This window comes from Lathamus discolor, chromosome 15 (genome assembly GCF_037157495.1).
Source record: "Lathamus discolor isolate bLatDis1 chromosome 15, bLatDis1.hap1, whole genome shotgun sequence".
Taxonomy (NCBI): Eukaryota; Metazoa; Chordata; class Aves; order Psittaciformes; family Psittacidae; genus Lathamus; species Lathamus discolor.
The window spans coordinates 4,838,824-4,856,459 of NC_088898.1; the positions used below are offsets into that span (position 1 = coordinate 4,838,824).

General features: G+C 45.8%; 1 protein-coding gene across 3 annotated transcripts in view; it reads left to right on the forward strand.

Moving 5' to 3' along the window:
- The window catches only part of RAPGEF1 (Rap guanine nucleotide exchange factor 1), an 83,478-nt gene that overhangs the window by 55,123 nt on the left and 10,719 nt on the right, over positions 1-17,636 (forward strand). Inside the window, exons 11-15 of one of the 3 annotated variants that reach the window (XM_065695727.1) lie at positions 2,431-2,589; positions 11,920-12,201; positions 13,544-13,636; positions 15,275-15,363; positions 16,661-16,772. In XM_065695727.1, the coding sequence (XP_065551799.1) occupies positions 2,431-2,589; positions 11,920-12,201; positions 13,544-13,636; positions 15,275-15,363; positions 16,661-16,772 (735 nt within the window). The remainder of the gene's footprint in view (positions 1-2,430; positions 2,590-11,919; positions 12,202-13,543; positions 13,637-15,274; positions 15,364-16,660; positions 16,773-17,636) is intronic. The other 2 variants (XM_065695728.1, XM_065695729.1) reach the window with 2 other exon arrangements.

The following is a 17,636-nucleotide window of genomic DNA, read 5'->3' on the forward strand; positions in this document are numbered from 1 at the left end:
ATACTTCTGCTTCTGACGGGCTGTAGTGGTGGGAGGATGTCTTATTAGAGTTACCCCATCATGCTCATTGTCATCTTGTTAACACATTCTTAAGCATTTTGCATGATCTACTTTGAGCTCCTTTCTAACCCCATGTTCAGACCGTTCCCCATAAGGCTTTGAAAGTCCTGAAATGCCCTGAAATGAAACATTAGTCTTCCACATGGCATGGCTGAATCTGTGCCAGGCTGCAGGCTTGTGTAACGACAACTGCTTTGAAGATTTTGACACGCTGAGCAATGTGATTTTCAAGAGATTGGTGCACTGTTGTTCCCAATGCTGTTTTGAAACTGTTGTCAAGGATGCCACTAATAATAACGGTTAAACTTAATAACTGTTTTTATGGCTCAGTCTTTGCCAGAGCCACAGAACTTTGGTATAGCTATTCTTTAACTCATGCTTGTTTTCCTCTCATGAATCCCCTTGTGTGATTCAGCATTTTACCTGTTACTCCGACTGCCAACACAGAAAGGCACATCCACATGTGTTTGTGTTTTGGTGGTGGGTTTAACAGTACAGCAAGTGCCATTTTCCATGTGGGGGATGAAATCCTGGCCTCAGTGATGGCAGCAGCAGTTTTGTTTCCAACCTCAGTGGAACTGGGATTTTGTCCTATTTCTTTTTCAGGGTCTTCCTGTCTCTATTTTTAATACCAACCCTGAGGGGTTTATTAAATAAATTATTTGATTTGCTCTATTTTTTATCAAAATGAAGGCATTTTTGGTGCTGATGTAGCTGACTTAAGTTGGCCATGGCTTTAACAAAACAGGAGGAAATGTGGGAACAGAGCCATGGTCTTACCATCATGAGGGCGACTGTTGCAATATCTCTTCATGCTATCTATGTTAAAGTTTGACTGTCCCAGGGTGATACTTTTTAATCAAGTGGGAAATCAACGGAGAACTCTAAGTTTAGGATTTGCATAACTGCATTCCTGTGATGCGGGCAGGAGTCCCAAGAAGATAAATTAACATTTCCAGCTAAGCTAAACTGAGTATTATGCATTATTGTTTGGGGGGGGGTGAGACCTGGAATGCCCGTGTCCCATCTGCTTTGCGGGGACATTACAGTGTCTACAGAACTCCTCTCTAAAGGATCAGGCAGTTCTCCAGAGTCTGTGATTCCCTTATCGGAGTGATCCTTGCACTGTCACTTGCACTTTGCAGTCCCTTGCCCTACCTTCTCTCCCAGTAGTGGCTACACTCTAGTGATAGTTTTCAGTTGTGATTGGGGCTACATGGTCACGAGGGAGGGTTTGTCAACACAGATTTACTGTAGCCATTGTGCTGAAGGAAAATTCTACTCCTTTCCTGAATTTGTCAGCTGAAGCAAAGCATTTCTTTGCTGCCCTTTGTTACCTGGGTAGCCGAGATGTCACTGGTTTGCCTGCTACGCATTCCTGTAGTTTTGCAAGCTGTTACTATCAAGGTGTTGCTTGCAGTTCCCTGAAGCAAAGGTTCCTTCAAGCACAGCCTCCCACCCTTCCCTTCCTCTCTCTGTTGGGAAAGTGGTGCAAGCAAATGATGGCTTATTCAGCAGTCACTGTAAAAGCCACCAGACTCTTGTTCCTCTGCTCCTGCTCCGTGAGAGTTTCTGAAATAACAAGTCACATGGGCATCAGCTGCTCCAGCAGCAGGCAAGTTTTGCTGGATGGACTCCTTTATAAAATAAGAATTAGGGAGTCCTGTCGTGTGAGCTTCACATCTTATTTATGAAGCACTGCAGGTTATATTCAACAAGTCAGAGCTGAGAAAGCCAAGATACACCTTACCCTCCCTGAGACTCCTTACTATAGTGGAATTCAGGAGAAATCCCTTAATAGTATTTGTTACTTACAGTGTAATATCTCCCCTTGTGCAAATGAGATATGATTTTGGATTGGACTGAAAAATGGCAGGACATCACTGTTCTCAGCAGTAGCTCAGCAGGGGCAGTGAGGGCCCATAGCTCACACTGGAGAGACCAAGTTCCCAGTGTGCAGGTTGCCACAAAAAGTAGGAGTCTGCAAGAACTGACTGCTTAGCAGAAGCAAAAGCCAGTTCCTCCTATGGGCATCTGCCCCACAAGCCATGGGATAAATAGGGCAGCGAGGAGCAGGTTGCCTCTTCCTGCAGCAGTTGACCATGGGTGGACTGTAAGGGGGAGGCTGGAGTTTATTTTTAAGGGATTTGTGAAACAAAGGAGATTTGAACTGTGATTTTTGCTGTGCCTCTTGAGCTCAAGAAAGGCATATTGGTGTGTCTGACTGATGAACCGTATGAATAGTTGTTTGTTTAGCACGCCATTATATGCATTGTTTTGCAGTTAGCATTTCTTATCCTTTTATTCATAGCCTTTTCTGTGCTCTCTTTCTTTGTGTCTTCTGTCTCTTGCTTTCTTCTCCCTCTTCAGCAGGCCTCCTATGCTGCCTCTTCTCTCTCTCCTGTCTCCTACTGTGTCCAGCAAACTAAAGTGCCCTTCACCCCCGAGGACAGCGGTGCCACTCAGGGCCTCACTATGTCAGTCTCTAACTCCTTTCTCAACCGGCACAGCTCCTTTCCTGTGCATTCGGTGAGTTGCTCTCTGCACTTTAACACGTGTGTGGTTTTTGTGTTGATGAAACTCTTCTGTGCAAGCTCTGCTTATGCTCACGGTTGCAGGTAAAGCTGAAGGTTCTTTTGGGGGGTTTTGAATTCATGTAGCAGTCAGCCAGGTGAGAAAAACTGTGTAAATCCTACTGAATGAAGCACAGGGGAGGTGTGGCTTGCTTTATATAAGCAGCAGTATTGACATTTGTGGTGAGGGACTGACGAAGGAGAGCTGGCCTGTGTGCCATGCACACTGCCTTGACCTACATGTTCCCCAGGCTGCACATCAGAGCTGCAAAGTCTTTCTGTTCAGTTGCATAATGTCAGCGATGTGGATGAGTTGATTAAAGGCTGCTGTGTGAGTCTGGCCTTCAGAGAAATAACAAGATGCTGTCCCCAAAATACATGGATCTAGTCAAACTTACGGAACAGTGGCTGCAGCTCCTTAATTTTTTTCCTAGAAAATGGCCTCTACCAGATCTTTTATCTAATATTTGCTTGTCTGCTTCCCTTCACGTCTCCGTGGTCCCAGACGAGTTCAGTAACCTTGTATGATTTGCTGATGGATGAGCAGGGCTTTCTCTCCTACAGCACTGTGAGCAGTCTGAAGAGAAAAAGGCAGGAGGAGCCGAGAATGATTCAAATCAAAATAAGACTAATCTTCAAGCACTGCTTAAATCTGTGATTAGCTGCTTAAATTAAATGGTAGTAATAACAAAGTGTTAAGATAATGAAATTAAATCTAACCATGGGATTCCACCAGCTCATCAGTATGGGGCTCGTTTGCATGTAAAACTATGTGGTTATGCTCTGATTGCTGTGTGATGACAACTGAGAATAGACTATTTTTTAACAGTGGCCTCGATGTTTAGTTAAATTAGACTTCTTCTGGAACAGAAATTATCAGACAAGATTTGAGAATATTCAGAAAGTGTTCAGTTAGTTTAATGTTAAATGTTTGAAAATGGTATCCTCCCACTGTGCCACTGCTGTCTCCCCATTTCAACACTTACTCATTCTCTAAAAATTAGCCGTAATCTTTGGTCCAAAGAAGAAAGTATTCAAGTACTTCACAAGTAGTGCTACTTCACAAGCAAGGAATTAAAGCTTTTGGCTTCCATTTGTGTGAGAGAGAACAGTATCATCGTTTTGCTGCACAGATGAGAAGGCTGAGGCGTGGAAAGGCTAGAGCTTGCAGAAATCTGTGGTAAACAGTTCTAAATTCAAAGTAATGCAAAAGTTCTGACTTGTACAGCTCTCGTTTGATAGTGATCCTTGCAAGCGACGCACAGAACTGTAAGACTTAAGTAAAAACACTATAGACTATTTTTGTTTTGATTGAGAGGCTATGAATATGATACTATAATGTTCTCAAAATATGCAGGCACTTCCATTTAAAAAGTGTCCTGGTTGGATTAAATGGTTACTTATCTTTTTAATTGTTCTGACCTGTTCTCATCTTGCTTTGGGCTACATTTTTGTGAATATATTATTCTATGAAATGATAAAACTTCATTTAAAAAATCCTGACTTGTTTTTACAAGGATTTGGTGAGGGGAAAATAAGTGGCTGAAGAATGGGGAACAATTACACAGTGCGCCGTCAAATGCATAAAGGACATAAGCTGAATTTAAAATGGTGATTTTTCCATTAATGCCTTTAAATTATGATAATCTCATAGTTGCTCATGACTGTAGCTGGTCTCTTTTTTCACAGGGAAAAATGAGATTTTTCACTATGACAGTGTCTCTTTGTCTCCGAGATGCAAAATACCAATGTCCTTACATGCATCATAGCTGACCCATGTAATACCATAACCATGGTTTATCCCATTTCCTTATCCCTAATAAGACAGAGATATGAAACAGCTGTCAAGGTTTGGATCATTCCCAGGGCAACACCCTGCATTTCAGCACTAAGAAGGGCCAGAGCCCCTCTTGCAATCTGCTCCTGAGCATTGACTGGAAGGGAGTGTGTGGTTTCAAGTGAGGGATGCCACAAGCTGCACCAGTAACACTTTAAGCAAATTGCTCTGGTCCTCTTATTCTCATGTCACCAGAGAAAGGCCGCTCAAGTGAGCACTGTGGGGAACAATAAACCTGCTTAAAGTTAAGCATCAGCTTTGCACCAACTGCAGCAAGGGAGCTAATACTGGGGAGAGCACACTTTTCAGATACCACCCAGCTGAGGGCTGGCCTCTTGCACACCCAGGTATCAGTGGTGATTACTGAATCTCTTAAAATTGTATGTCTCCTACATAAATAGTTATCCGTTCTATACAGGAAGCAAAAACCTCCTTAGATCAATACCAGGAAGTCAGAACTGGTAAATGGAATGGCTGTCCATTGACCCAAGGCAAGCAGAGCATTGCAGGTTTGCCAAGCATAGCCAGTTTTCAGGAAGTGCCCTGTGCTTTTTTCCTTCCCTGGAGAGTGACGTGGACAGCAGGAGTCAATCCCAGGGGAAAACCTGTCCCTGTCCCCATCTGTTCATGTGCAAGCAGCAGCAAAGCTGAAACTACACCATATTTTGCATGTTAGCCCATTAGCTCAATACGCCAGGTGAAGGACTAATGCCTTATTACTGCTTTTCGGGGCTTAGAAAGACTATTTTTAGATGGTGTTTTGAAGCAGAAAAGAGGTTAAGTTGCTCAGAGCATCTTTACTCTTTTAATGTATGAATTTCTTTTCTAGAACCCTGACTCTTTTCTTTGCCATCAGCACTGCAGGCACTGCTGCAATCCAGAAGCCACCACTGCTCTCTCAACCCACTAATCGCGCTTTTCCCTTCTTTGCAGGAAATTGTGTCAGAGGTAATAGCTTTTACTGGAGAGAGGCAGAGCTTGAGCAACTGGATCAAACCTCATAGGTTTGGCAAGTTGAGCTTGCTTTTAACCGAGTCTGATTCGTGTCTGGCCTCGGTGCCAGCAAGGGTCCTGTTTGTAGTGTGGGCTGATATTTAAGAAGCTGCAGCATCATTCCCCATCCCATGCACAGATAAGATGTTAAATCCAATGTCAGGGGGACAACTGGATTGTACTGTCAGGAACAAGTCTAGGGGTTCCCATCTCTTGAAAGTACTTTGAGTTGCTAAACAATGGGAAAGGAGGTATGCAGTGAGAAACCATCCTCCTCGGTGATTGATTGCTGGCAGTAGTTTTTCTCTAGCTGATCACCTCCCTCCCTCCTTCTCAGAAGACAGAGATACCGTCCTTTGGTTCATTAGCTCCATGTGCTGTTTGACTGGGAATGGGTGGGCAGGTATCTGAATGGCAGATCTTGGAATCTCATTACTCTCTGGCAGCTGGGGAGCTCTGCACTGACAGAGGAAATCAGGCCTGTTACAAGCTCAGTTGCTATCCATCCACATATTTTCCACCAAAGTCTGCAGAAGGCCTTGCATTCAGTTACAGCTAGGAAGCTTTTCCTCTCTGAAACAAGAACCACACTTGTTTCTCCAAGGCATGTACATGCCATTAGTGGAAATCTGGCTGCATCCTTCACTATGGAGAAATAACTTTCTCAAAATGTTGGTTTTTCTTATGTTTTCTTTTTAATTAAGAAACATTTCCAGTAATTTTCCAGAAACCAAATTGGCTGTCAGGATTCCAGCAGAAGGCGCAAGCAATTTCCTTATGAAAGCTCCAGTTCAGCGCTTCTGTTCTCGCTTGTTCCCACCATTCCTGAGCAAATTGAGTAAGCTCACAGAAAATTCACAGCAACTGTTTCTCTTTCTTGTCTGTGTGCTAATGTATGTTCAGGAAAAGGAGGATCAGATAAGTGTTTAAAGATGCACACGATGCAGACATGTGCTTCACATGTTTTCCCCGCCTTGTCCCTGTTCCTGTAGCTCACTTCCAGCCTGCAGCACATACCACAGTTCTGGCCCTCACCAGAGACTGAGCTGGTTTGATTCATATGGTGGTCTGATGGTAGGAGCCTTGGTCAAACCAATACTGGGAAATCATAGAGAGTTAATTCATTTCTCTCATAAGTAGGTTTTTGGCTTCTTAATTTGAGGAGGAGGGAGAGATTTGCATCCATTTAACTATCCTCTGAGTCCTAGATATTGTTTTGCCTTTCCTGTTTAGTGTTCCTTCTGTGTTCACTTCCACTGCCCACGGCAGGGCTGCACAATGGCATTAATAGTGCTGTTGTGTGCTGGATCACCAATTCCTGCTTCTGAAAACCACTTCCTGCAGTGGTTTATGTTTTTCTTGCAGTTGGAGCACTATGGCTCTGTGTAGGTCTTTAACCAGCCCTCTATTGACTCCATAGGACACACACCCCATGTTTTTTATGTGACTGAGTTTTTAGGAGTCTTGTCTTTGTCTCCAGGCTCTGCCTTTTAAAGATCTGCTTGCTAGATATGGTGGTATTGTCTACAGGCTGAATAAGAGTTGACGCTGTAGGTGTGATCAGATGGAATTCTCCTGATAGTTCCAAAAGAGAGATGTGTGATAGCATGGTTAATAATAGCTCCTACATATGTTAATATATCTTACAAATGTTTTCTTCCCCTGCTGCCCTCTTGTTTGATTTGTTGAAAAGATGTTCCAAAATCCCTCCCACTTCAGGAGAAGTTTGGATTTTGTGTTTTCTTGTGCGGAAGCCAGGAGACCCTTTCCCAAGGGAACAGTAAGCCCCATCCATCCATCTGCTATGCTAACCATTGCTTAAAAACAGGGAGGTCAGCTGTGCAGCGGGGTCAGAGGCTTTGCCGAGAAACATTCAAGTGTGAGGAGTTGCTGCCTTTCCTGTGGCAGTGCTTGAAGCCATTCTGTTGGCAGCTTGTGTTTCCAGCCATTCATTGCAGGAGCATTTCCTTCCTCATTAGCAAAAGTACCTGGAAGTCCAGCATTGTGTCATGAGATAGGAAGTCTTTTCCAATAGTTGTCTATGCAGTTCTGTTCTCAGGGTGTAACGGCTTTGTGCAACACTCAGTAGTCTGTGAACATAGTTCTGTACTGTTAGAATCTGGGCATCCAGTTCTGGCATGTTGCCCACGTCATTCTTTCAACAGCATTAGCAGGGGAGATCTAAAAGATTGATCCTTTCCTCTGATAGCTTCATGTTTTGGAATTCTGGTGCTTTACTTGATCTGGGAGTGCCTGACAGGATCACAGATTAATTTGGCAGAAGAATTCCATAGGGTAATTGAGAAGGTTGTGCCTAAAAGGTAAAGACTGTGTCTGCTGATGCTGCGGATGCTCTGTCAGCCATGTAATTGAATTCAACTTTGAATTTAGGATGGAGACTGCTGTAACACAGGATCAGTGGCTCCCTTTATAGAAACACGCTGTTACTTGTGGTCAGCCCTGCCTAGTGGATGTAGAGCAGTGTCACTCTTGAAATAAGTTTTCTATTAGAGTGCTTATCTCCTGCCATCTAATCCAAATAAACGGTCATAATGTCGTTGACCTTAGGGACATCCTGTAACACTGCTGCTAATGATGGAAAGCTCTTCTAAAATATTGACCATTGCAAAAAATCAAAGGCAGCAAATTGAAAGAGGCCATCTCTGGAAGACCTCTGCATGTCACGGTGTGCGGTAAAACATTCAGGCTGGCCATGTTGGCTTCCTGCTGTTCCCAGGAGACGAGGTTGCTTCCATGCTTTGTGGAAGTACTTCCCAAGTGGCACATAGGTGTTTCTAAGATCCACTTTACTGGTGAGAGGAGAGGGAACTCTTCTCCTTGTGTTGGCTGTTTGCAGGATCACTCATGCTGGCAGACCATCTTCTGGTCCTGTGGTGGGAGCCTGGCAGCATGGACAGACTTTGGATAGAGGAAGCATCCTTTCTCACAGGATCCGGATGCATCCTTCTTTCTAGCTTTCCCAGAGATTATCTTGAAGTACTTCATTTAAAGTAAAGCCAAGGGGTAGGAGGTTGTGTCAGCACAGCCGTAACCGAGGTCTTACTGACCCTGAAAGGAACATCTTAAGAAGCAGATTAAAACGAGCACTGATCTGTTTCCAGGATAAACTATTGCTGTGATTTCTTAGGGGTCAGACTAGAGGATGACTGGTTTGCTTGTGACATTTCTGTTGAATGGACTGTCCTCTCCCCAAAAAGGTATGTCTTTGAAAGGATGACAGGGCTTCCAAGAGATGTACAACACCCAAACTCCATGGATGCTGTTGCCACAATTCCTGCTGCAGCTGCTGGCTGGGCTGGGCAGGGCCTGACTGGGGAGCAGCAGGAATGGGTGCCATATGGACATCATCTCCACCGCAGGGTGTTTTTTTTCTTCCTCTAAAAGTATGCTTCATTCTTGGCTCTTGTCCCAGCACGGCTGCATAGCTGGAATTCCAGAGCTGCTTGCAGGCTCCAAAGGAAGGCGGGGGCTCCCTGGCTCGCTTTCCACAAGATGCAACTTTACAACAGGATTGGAAGTCGGAGAGCAGCCTGGCTAATTAATGCCAGTGCACCAAAGGCTTCTCTGCACTGTTCCCTTTGTTAACAGCACGCTGAGAGCATGTCTGCATCCTTAAATGATTGTTCACGGATCACATAATGAAGATGAATGTGTTTTCCTGGGCACCTGGGCCTTAAAGCAGCATTTTCAACACTTCTTATGCCAAGAGACTGTTTCAAAAGGTGTATTGATGAGACCAAGGAGAAATCAATGTATAGTGATTGTCAGGAATAACGTATCCACAATCACACTTTTAAGATTTATGCAATGTTATGTTATATTTAGCTCTGAATTGCCTTTAAATTGGGATTAATGTCCCTGAAACTGTTCAAGGCAGAAGCTGTGTGATTTTTTTCCTGCTCCAGCAGCAGCAATTCCTGTCCCTGAGCAGCTAGCTCAGCCTGCAGGCAGTGTACCAGGCAGCAGCTGAGCTGCTGAGCCTCACGGCCAGTGTTTGGCCTGAGCTAACCCTGCCAGCTCCATCACATAGCGTGACAGCTTTGCAGGGTGCTGCCTGTCCCAGAGTGACTTGACTGAGGACAGTGATTTCCTTTCTCTCCTGCCCTGCTTGAGCTCTACCACTGCTTTCCAAAAGCTTGGCTTCTTCTCCTGGGTTCAACAGGTCAGAGACAAAAAACCTTGGGACTTCTTGATGAGAGATGTCCATCAACTACAAAGTGAAGGACAGCATGTGCCATCTGTCTCATGTGGGTGCAGGAAGCCCAGCTCCAGGGGAGCTGGCACATAGGTTCTGTTTGAACAAATTATTTGCTTTACTGGATCAGAGGATCTCGTTATCAGGACAGCACTTTGTTGAGTGCCTTCTTGAACCGTTGCAGCAGTGGTTGGTGGGGTACATTCTCCATCAACTTTGCCCCTGTTCTTTTTTTGGGGGGGGGGCGGGTCTAGCCTGGGACTTGGGGCAATAGTTGGCATATTAGAGCCAGTGAGATCATGAAATACCAGGGAGATGGGCAGGCACAATGGATCTGCTGAGCCAAGGTGATGTCATGAGCCTGGCTTCTTACGAGGGATTTAGTGTTTTGTGCCATGCAAGTGAAAATGAATAAATGTAGAGCATTTATCTGGGCAGAAAGTAAATACAGAGATTAGACTTGTCATTGTTACTGAGGCAGCACCAAAAGCTGACGGTGTCCCTGGAGCCAGGGCTGCTCATCCGGAAAGAAACAGGCAGGAAGAGAGAGGAGCCTGTCCTAGAGCCAGTCTCCTTTTACCCACAGGCATGTGGTAGGGATTTGCATTTTAATTATTTTCCAGTGGTCTTTTAAGCTCTCTTTCCAAAGCATCTCCCTCTGTTTCTCTGTATTATGGCCTGCAATTTGTTTGGGGTCCGCAGAATACACCCAGAGCACTGCAGGATTCCACACACAGCGGAGGGCAACCACTGAGGATTAAGGTGGTGGAAGGTAAAGTGTAGCCATTGACCTTTATGTTTCCTTTCCTTTGTAGTGGAGAAGCCTTTTTTGGCCAGGTTTTTGGCCCGAGGCTGTTCTCAGTTTAGATTTTTAAGCTCATGTCTTTCCTAGGTAGAAACAAAAATACCACTGCTGGACTGGATGCTGCTGCCTGGGCTCAGGTGACAGACTAAGCTTTGGTTTTTGTCGCACGCTCAACTCTCCTGGGAAAGTGTAGCCTGGATTCTCTGACTCCTGTCTTTGTTGTCCCTTCTCCTTTTTACATCACAACAGTGTCACTTTTCAGCCTGGTTTGAGTGAGTTGTGTCTGTGCTTCTGGAGAGCTCTGTAATGCACCATCCTTCTGCTGCAGATCACACGAAGGAGCAACTGTGTCACAGCTCAGTTACACCGTGGGTTTTGTTTTGGATGATGTGATTCTTCCTTTGGTCCACTTGGCTACAACACAGGTCTCACCAGTGGCTGAGCTCTTCAGGTTTCTAAATAAACTCCTCACCAGCAGGTTTAGCATTATTGTCTCTTTTGGTTTTTGCTGGGTTTCAGCTTTGTTTTGGACTTAACCCTGATGGTAAATCTTACTAGCACCAGATGTTAAAAGACAGAGGGTTGCTCTTGTTTTTCTTGGCACAGTATATTCCCACTGCACCCTGTTTAATATTATCTGAGCAGTAATCTGATGATTAGGAGAGATAGTGAAATAAAGCTTTACGCAGATGATCTCTTTTCATCTCTTCAGCTGACTTTTCGAGGCACTGCGTTAAAGGATCAGTTTGATAAGGAATTCATCGCTCCTGAGGGCAATTACCATTTCTGCTCCCTGTGTTGCTCAAATGGGAAGGAGTAACAGCATAAGCTCCTTTATCCTTCAGCGTAAGTTGAAAGACGGCATCCAGCCACTCCTCTCTGGGAGCTGTGTATTCTGGAACAGACTTGACACAGTAGCTGTTAAATTGCAGGGCTGGAGCAAAAGGCATCTTAAATTTGGATGCTGTGGAAAATCCCAGAGAAGCAGTAAGCACTCGGAGTACTTTTCTCTATCTAGATATTTCCAGCATGCTCACAGCCGTGGTTTCTGCCTGCCTTCGCATCCTGTCATCCACTCAAGTGATTTTCAGGGTCACTGTCATTAAAGGACTGAGATACCTGGGCTTTCAAACCCTGCCTAGTGAAGGCTGGATACCTGCAGGTAAACACCCTGGTGCCCCTTTCCTCTCTGTGAGGTGAGCAGCCGAGCTGCTGTTTGTGCAGGAGCAAGTCTCTGGAAAAAAACTGGCTGATGTGTCCCAGGTAGCAATTCCTGCTGTAGTGTGTGGGTGATAAAATAGAGCTGCCTCTGTTGGGGTTGTGCCTTGTGCTGTCACTGCTACGCTGCTGCCAATCTAATTACTTTTTCTTTTGTCTGTCTCTTTCCTTTCCCCATCTTCCTTGTTTTTGTGTTGTACGTCTCTGCATCCCATAGTACAAATCTGTGTTTAGGTCCTACTCCCAGGACTTTGTGCCTCACAACCAAGTCTCCATACCTCCTTTCCTCTCTTCTACCTCCTCCTCCTGCTCCACCCCACCTTTTCCTCCCGTCCATCCATCTCAGAGCTCTGACCTAGCGGTGCCCGCCGCAGCCAGCCAGTCTCCCAGCACTGTGGATGTGCCAAACTCCTCTTCTCAGGAGAGCAGCTTTAACGGGAATGCTCCTGTCTGCCTTCCTTCTGAAACCTCTTTCACTGATTCTCTCCAGACGCCTTCGGTGAGACTATCCATAGAGATAATGCATCTTAACGCAAGGCTGCGTTTATTTGTTTGTTAAAAGAAAATGTCTCTTGTATTAATACATGCTAAATGTGATCTAGTCCGGTTTGCAAATGTGTGTGTGAATTGTAGAGAGGTAATTTCATATAAAAACGGTGGCTGGAACAAATGAACAGCGTCAGCAGGTCTGAGAAAACGTTAGCACATGTGTAGGAAACACAAAATGTCAAATGCTGGTGAAGGGGAGAGGAGAAGTTGCTGTAGCTTCCTGCAATTGTAATACAAAGCCGAGGAAGGCAATGGAGTGTTTTGTGAGGTTGGTTGTTTCTAAACATGGGCTCCTAAAGGTGGTTCACATCCTGCAGTTTCTGCAGGGTGATTGCTGCTCCCTCCTAAGTCAGTGGTGAGCCCCAGGAGCAGCGGGTCCAGTCCAGCTCTGTCCCTCCTGGGCATAAACCTGTTGCTCTCTCCAGGCTCCCGCTCTTCCCAGTTCCCAGCAGCCTTATCTGTGTGCTTGGTGGCAGTGCACATTGATGCAAAGCATCACATGTTGATGAAGTTAAGCTAACGCTGTTCCCACACTGATGCAGCACTACTGGTTTGAGGTCCCAGATCAGTCTTGCAGATCAGTGAGCAGGTTTGTCTATTACAGCTACTCTTCTAAACACCCAGTTCTCAAGGCAGCTCCTCTTTTGTTTGCTGCAAAGCCTTGAGTTGATTCCTGCCAGCACAGTGCATGGTAGTGCTGCCTCTTCACAATGTGTGGAAGAGGAACACTGGTTGCAGAGTAAATGATCAGGTTTTACACTTTGAACCTGACCTTGCAGTTGATCTTCCTTGTGTTGGGTCCTTGTAACAGCCCAGAAACCCTCAAGTTTGGTTTAACTTGGTGTGATGGCCTTAGTTTGTGCTTGTTTCACAGTTTGAGAGGTATATTTGATGCCCTCAGGGCTGCAGGGCTGATCTGCAGTTAGGAGCAGGACCACAGCGCGGGTAGGACGGGCACTTGGGTGTCAAGCTCTGGATGTTCAGCTTCTGTAATCTTGACATCTGCACGTGCGTATTACACCTTCGCAGTCTCGCATGGAGTCCACGGCAGCTCTTGCAAAGCAGTGCCTGCTGCTGTCCTGCTGCAGCCTTCAGGATAGTACTTTAAAACCCCTGGTAAACTACAGCCTTGGCTGTACTTTGTTGGCCATTGAGCCAAAGGAAGGGCTCCCAGTTAGGTGACAGCAGCTGCCAAGAGTGCTTCTCCTCCCAGCCCGTGGGCACGTTCTCTCACTAACATTGTGCTGGCGGGGAGCACCATCACGTATTTCCTTTCATCCTGTCTCCCTTAGAGTGAAAACGCCAGTGAGGAGGCTGGTGAGGGTGAATACGTCAATCTGTATTCCTCTGGCCAGAGCAACGGGGAACTCCCTCGCTCTGAAGGAGTAAGTAACCTGGAGAGGACACCGGGAAGGGGCTGCCTGGTGCATGCTGAGTTCACGCTGGGGCTGACGCGCTTGGCACCGGCCTCTTCTGCACACTGTGGAGCTCCTGTGTCCATCCTGCTGCCCTGGCTCCCTTGCTGGTGGTCCCTCTGCTTGCCCACTCCTGGCTTGGATGGCCTCCTGCGCCCGGTGCAGAGCAGGCAATGCTTTTGGGGTCACGGTGAGCCCTGGCAGGAGATAGGGACAGCTTCTCCTGCCACGCTGTTTGGTTTGCACTTTGCTGGCTGTTCGGAGCTGCTTGCTTGAGGTTCCCTTCCAGAAAGCTGCACCCTGACCAGCACCACCCTGGGGCCGTTTCTGTTCTTCTAACTGCTTTGGCTTCCCTATTTTAATACAGAAAGCCTTGAGCTCTAAATCGTTTCTTTTTTCCTTCACCGTTTGAATACAAAATAAGTGGTTGATTTAGCGTTGTAATGTCACGCTGTTTCTTCCTTTGCTCAAGCCTCGTATCTGAGCTATTTCCTAGAGGAGACAGGGCGTTTTCCACTGCAGGGAGGTACCCTCTTCCTGTTGGGTCATAGGAAACAGCAGCAGAGATCTGTGGCGATCCTTTTGCCTGCCCTCATCTTGGAAGGCACATCTACAGGATGTCTCCAAGACCTTTATCCATGCTGATGTTAAATGTGCCAAGAGATAGCGCTCCCATCATTTCCCTTCAAGAGACACATCCAGGCAGGCCCATCCTTTTGGGCAGCTGTGATCTGGTTCTCAGCTTTGAAGCAAAGGGCTTTACAGATAGAGTCTGGAAAACCTCTGCAGACACCAAGAACCTGAAGCTCACCAGTGCTGTTTTCCAGGCTGATTGGATAGTGTGCAGATGGTTTCAGTCCTGTCTGTTCAACAGGTTGAATTTCCAAGTCTCAGTCTGCATGATATTAAATAATTCTGAGCTCCAGCACTGTTAGATTAATATTCCCATTTGTCGTTCATGGCTATTTGTCTCCTTAATAAATGGCTAATTTAAAATGCTGTATCTTTGCTTTGAGCTCTCTACCTGCTGTTCTGTGCCGCAGGTTCAGCTGGTTCTGCTTTTTTCCATTAGTCTCATTTCCACAGCCATGAATTGTGAAGTGGAAACGTTGCATCATTGTGTAAGCTCTCCTGGTGGAAGAGAAGGGAGGTGGGATCAGCAGTGTGCATCCACCCCCTAAGGCCAGTTGGTGTTTTGGGGGCTGAGATCAAGAGGGGAACTGAAACTGGAGAGCTTAGAGCTGGCTGTAGCCATTCTGATCAAAGCAGAAAGCAAGTGTATTTTAACAGTAAAGACTGGAGGGGAGAAATAGTTGTGAGAGGGTTAAAATCCAAGACAACAGCTGACTTGTGTTGTAACTTTCAGCATCATTTCACAATGTTAAAAGCAAACAGTACTAATTACACTAGTCTCCAGAGATGCTCCCAAATTTCCTGTCTGATTAACTTCTGTGTTTTCCTGGCATTTGGCATTAACTTGCCTCGGTCTTTAACTGCTCTGTAGGAGTTTCCAGTAAAGGGCCATTTAGAGGCAGGCAGACTGTAAATGCAAGGCTAGCTGGGGTGTAGGACCCCCTGTAATAACGAAAACCTCCTTTCTCTTTGCAGGAATCTCCCTCTGTCAAAGACAGCCACTCCAAAGACTCCACTTTGAACAGCAGTACCATGGGGAAGGAAGGCAAAGATGGTGCTGAAAGGTGAGCCTGACTCTCCTGGTACTCTTGCTCCCCAGCCTCAAAAGGTGCAGAGTTATCAATGTCCCATTAGCCCTGCCCTTTACCAAACTGTCTTTGGGGCTGCCTGTTCCACCCTCAACCTCCTCAATTGTCTCTAAACCTTAAGCACACGTGGGTCTTCGCACAGTGGTGAGCAGTGGGATCCTGCTGAAGAACGAGGATCCTGGCAAGACATTGTTACTTAACTCAGGGAGCCGGTGGGGGTTAATGCAGCCTGTGTTAGCCCTCCTAAGCCCACCTAATTGGCAGTGCTGTCGTTGACACTGGCTGCTCCCTTCTGCTTCCAGGGAAACGTGCGAAAAAAAGTCTATCTATCTCACTGCTGGGAAATAGTCTTCCAGAGGGGAATTTCCTCCTAACCCTGCTAGTTAGAGGCTGGCTGGGGCCTCGAAGCAGGAGGCTTTATATCCCTTCTAATGCTCTTAGCTATCATTTGTCTATGTAAATGAAGAGGTGCAGGCTGTAACAGATGGGCTTCAGGAGGAGTGGAGTGCTTCCCTGCTGCTTGAGATTGCTCTTCAATTGCATTTCTAAAGCAAAAATAGAGGATGGCATTGTTTTGTGTGTGACAGTCAACTTCCCTCCCCCATTTTCCTGCAGTTGGTTTGGGGGTTTTAATCCCTGCAGTGAAGGAGACAATACAAGAGTGCTCTGCAAAGCTCACTATCTGCTTCAAAGTACAGACTGGTGCACAGGATTTTAGCCTGTGCCTGGGGAAAGCTATAAAGAGTATGCATGCTTTTGTGTTGTTTAGGAATACCAGCACAAGAACCAGCCTTTGGAAGTAGGAATATTAGTGTCGTGGATGTACCCAAAAAAGTGGTCAGACTTTTCTGCTGTATTCTCCTGCAAAAAGAGAGCCTGTCACCCCCCTTATAGCAGCACAGTGAGTGGATCATGAGCTGACCAGGATACATATGTACAGGGTATGCTCAGTCTCTATACATTTGAGGAAGAGCTTAGATTTGTGTGCGCTAAAAAGCTGGTCGATTAAGGAGACATGGAAGTGTATACTTATGCAGGGCATAGTAAAATCTTGCCTTCCAGAAGTGCACAGGCAGACAAGTGTTCAGGTCCTAAAGGTTCATCTTCCTCTTTTTCAAGAGATGCACAAAGCAGCAGTATTAGAGCTAGGAATTTGGGCTTGTTTGCAGAAGGTTTACCTCCAGGTTGTCTGTGTACTTACTGTCGTTTAATGAAGGATTATACACTGAGAGCTCGAATGGACCCAGCATCTCTTCCCCCCTCTTTTTTACAGGCAGCAGCAGTCACCAGATGCTTTGGAATCATCACAGTTGGAGGAGGAGGTAGATGAGCTATCCCTTATCGACCACAGTGAAATTATGGCTAGGTTAACGTTGAAGCAAGAGGTAGGTGCATTCAGGGTTTGAGTTCATACTCTTTGGTTTATGCTATATTGAAACCTGATTCTCTGTGAGCACAAGCAAGGCATCAGCTTTTATTTGATAGGAAAAACTAGGTTACAGCAGAAGTGGTATGCAGCTTTATGTGTGCAGCTGTTGTGAAAGTATAAGATGCTGGTGCAGGCAGGGAGCATCGGCAATGAATGGGGGTTTAACAAAATGTGAGATGTCTCTCTAAAAACCAATGCATCTCGTGCCCTTTTCCCAGTCTGCTCTTTCCCACCTCTTCAGCCTGTGCCAGCCTGAAATGAAGCACCTGGGAGGCTGAGCACAATAAATCCAGGTGCAGGTTTATGGTGTTGGCCTTTCAGAAAGAAAGCAAGTTTAGCACATTTCCTGAGCAGGATGTTATATTACTGGTGTGGAAGAGCAGCTGAAGTGACTGTTCCTGTATTTGAGAAATGGCTTTGTTTAGCCTTGGGTGCACTCCTCGGCAGCTTTGCTCACTGTGCTCTTGAACCAAGCTCTCTTTGACGTGCAGCTCGAGGGGAATATGCAGGCTTTTGAAGCTTTCAGATTGTCAAGGGGCTATGCTGAAAAACAGAGAGAATGTATCATTTACTGGCACTTTAGGAGTGTTCTTTGGTCAGCCAAGGTGTGCAGGAGAGAGCGAGAAGCTATTACTCATTCTTTAAGTAGTATTTCATGAATCTTGCCAGAGGGTCACCTGAAAAAATCACATCTTAGACGTAGCTGCTCTTTGGCTGTAATCCAAGGGGGTTTGTATTTTGCCTATTAAAATGACAGACATTGCTCAGGGAAGCCAGGCTCGACTCCAATCTCCTCTGCAGAAATATTTCCTTTAAAAAA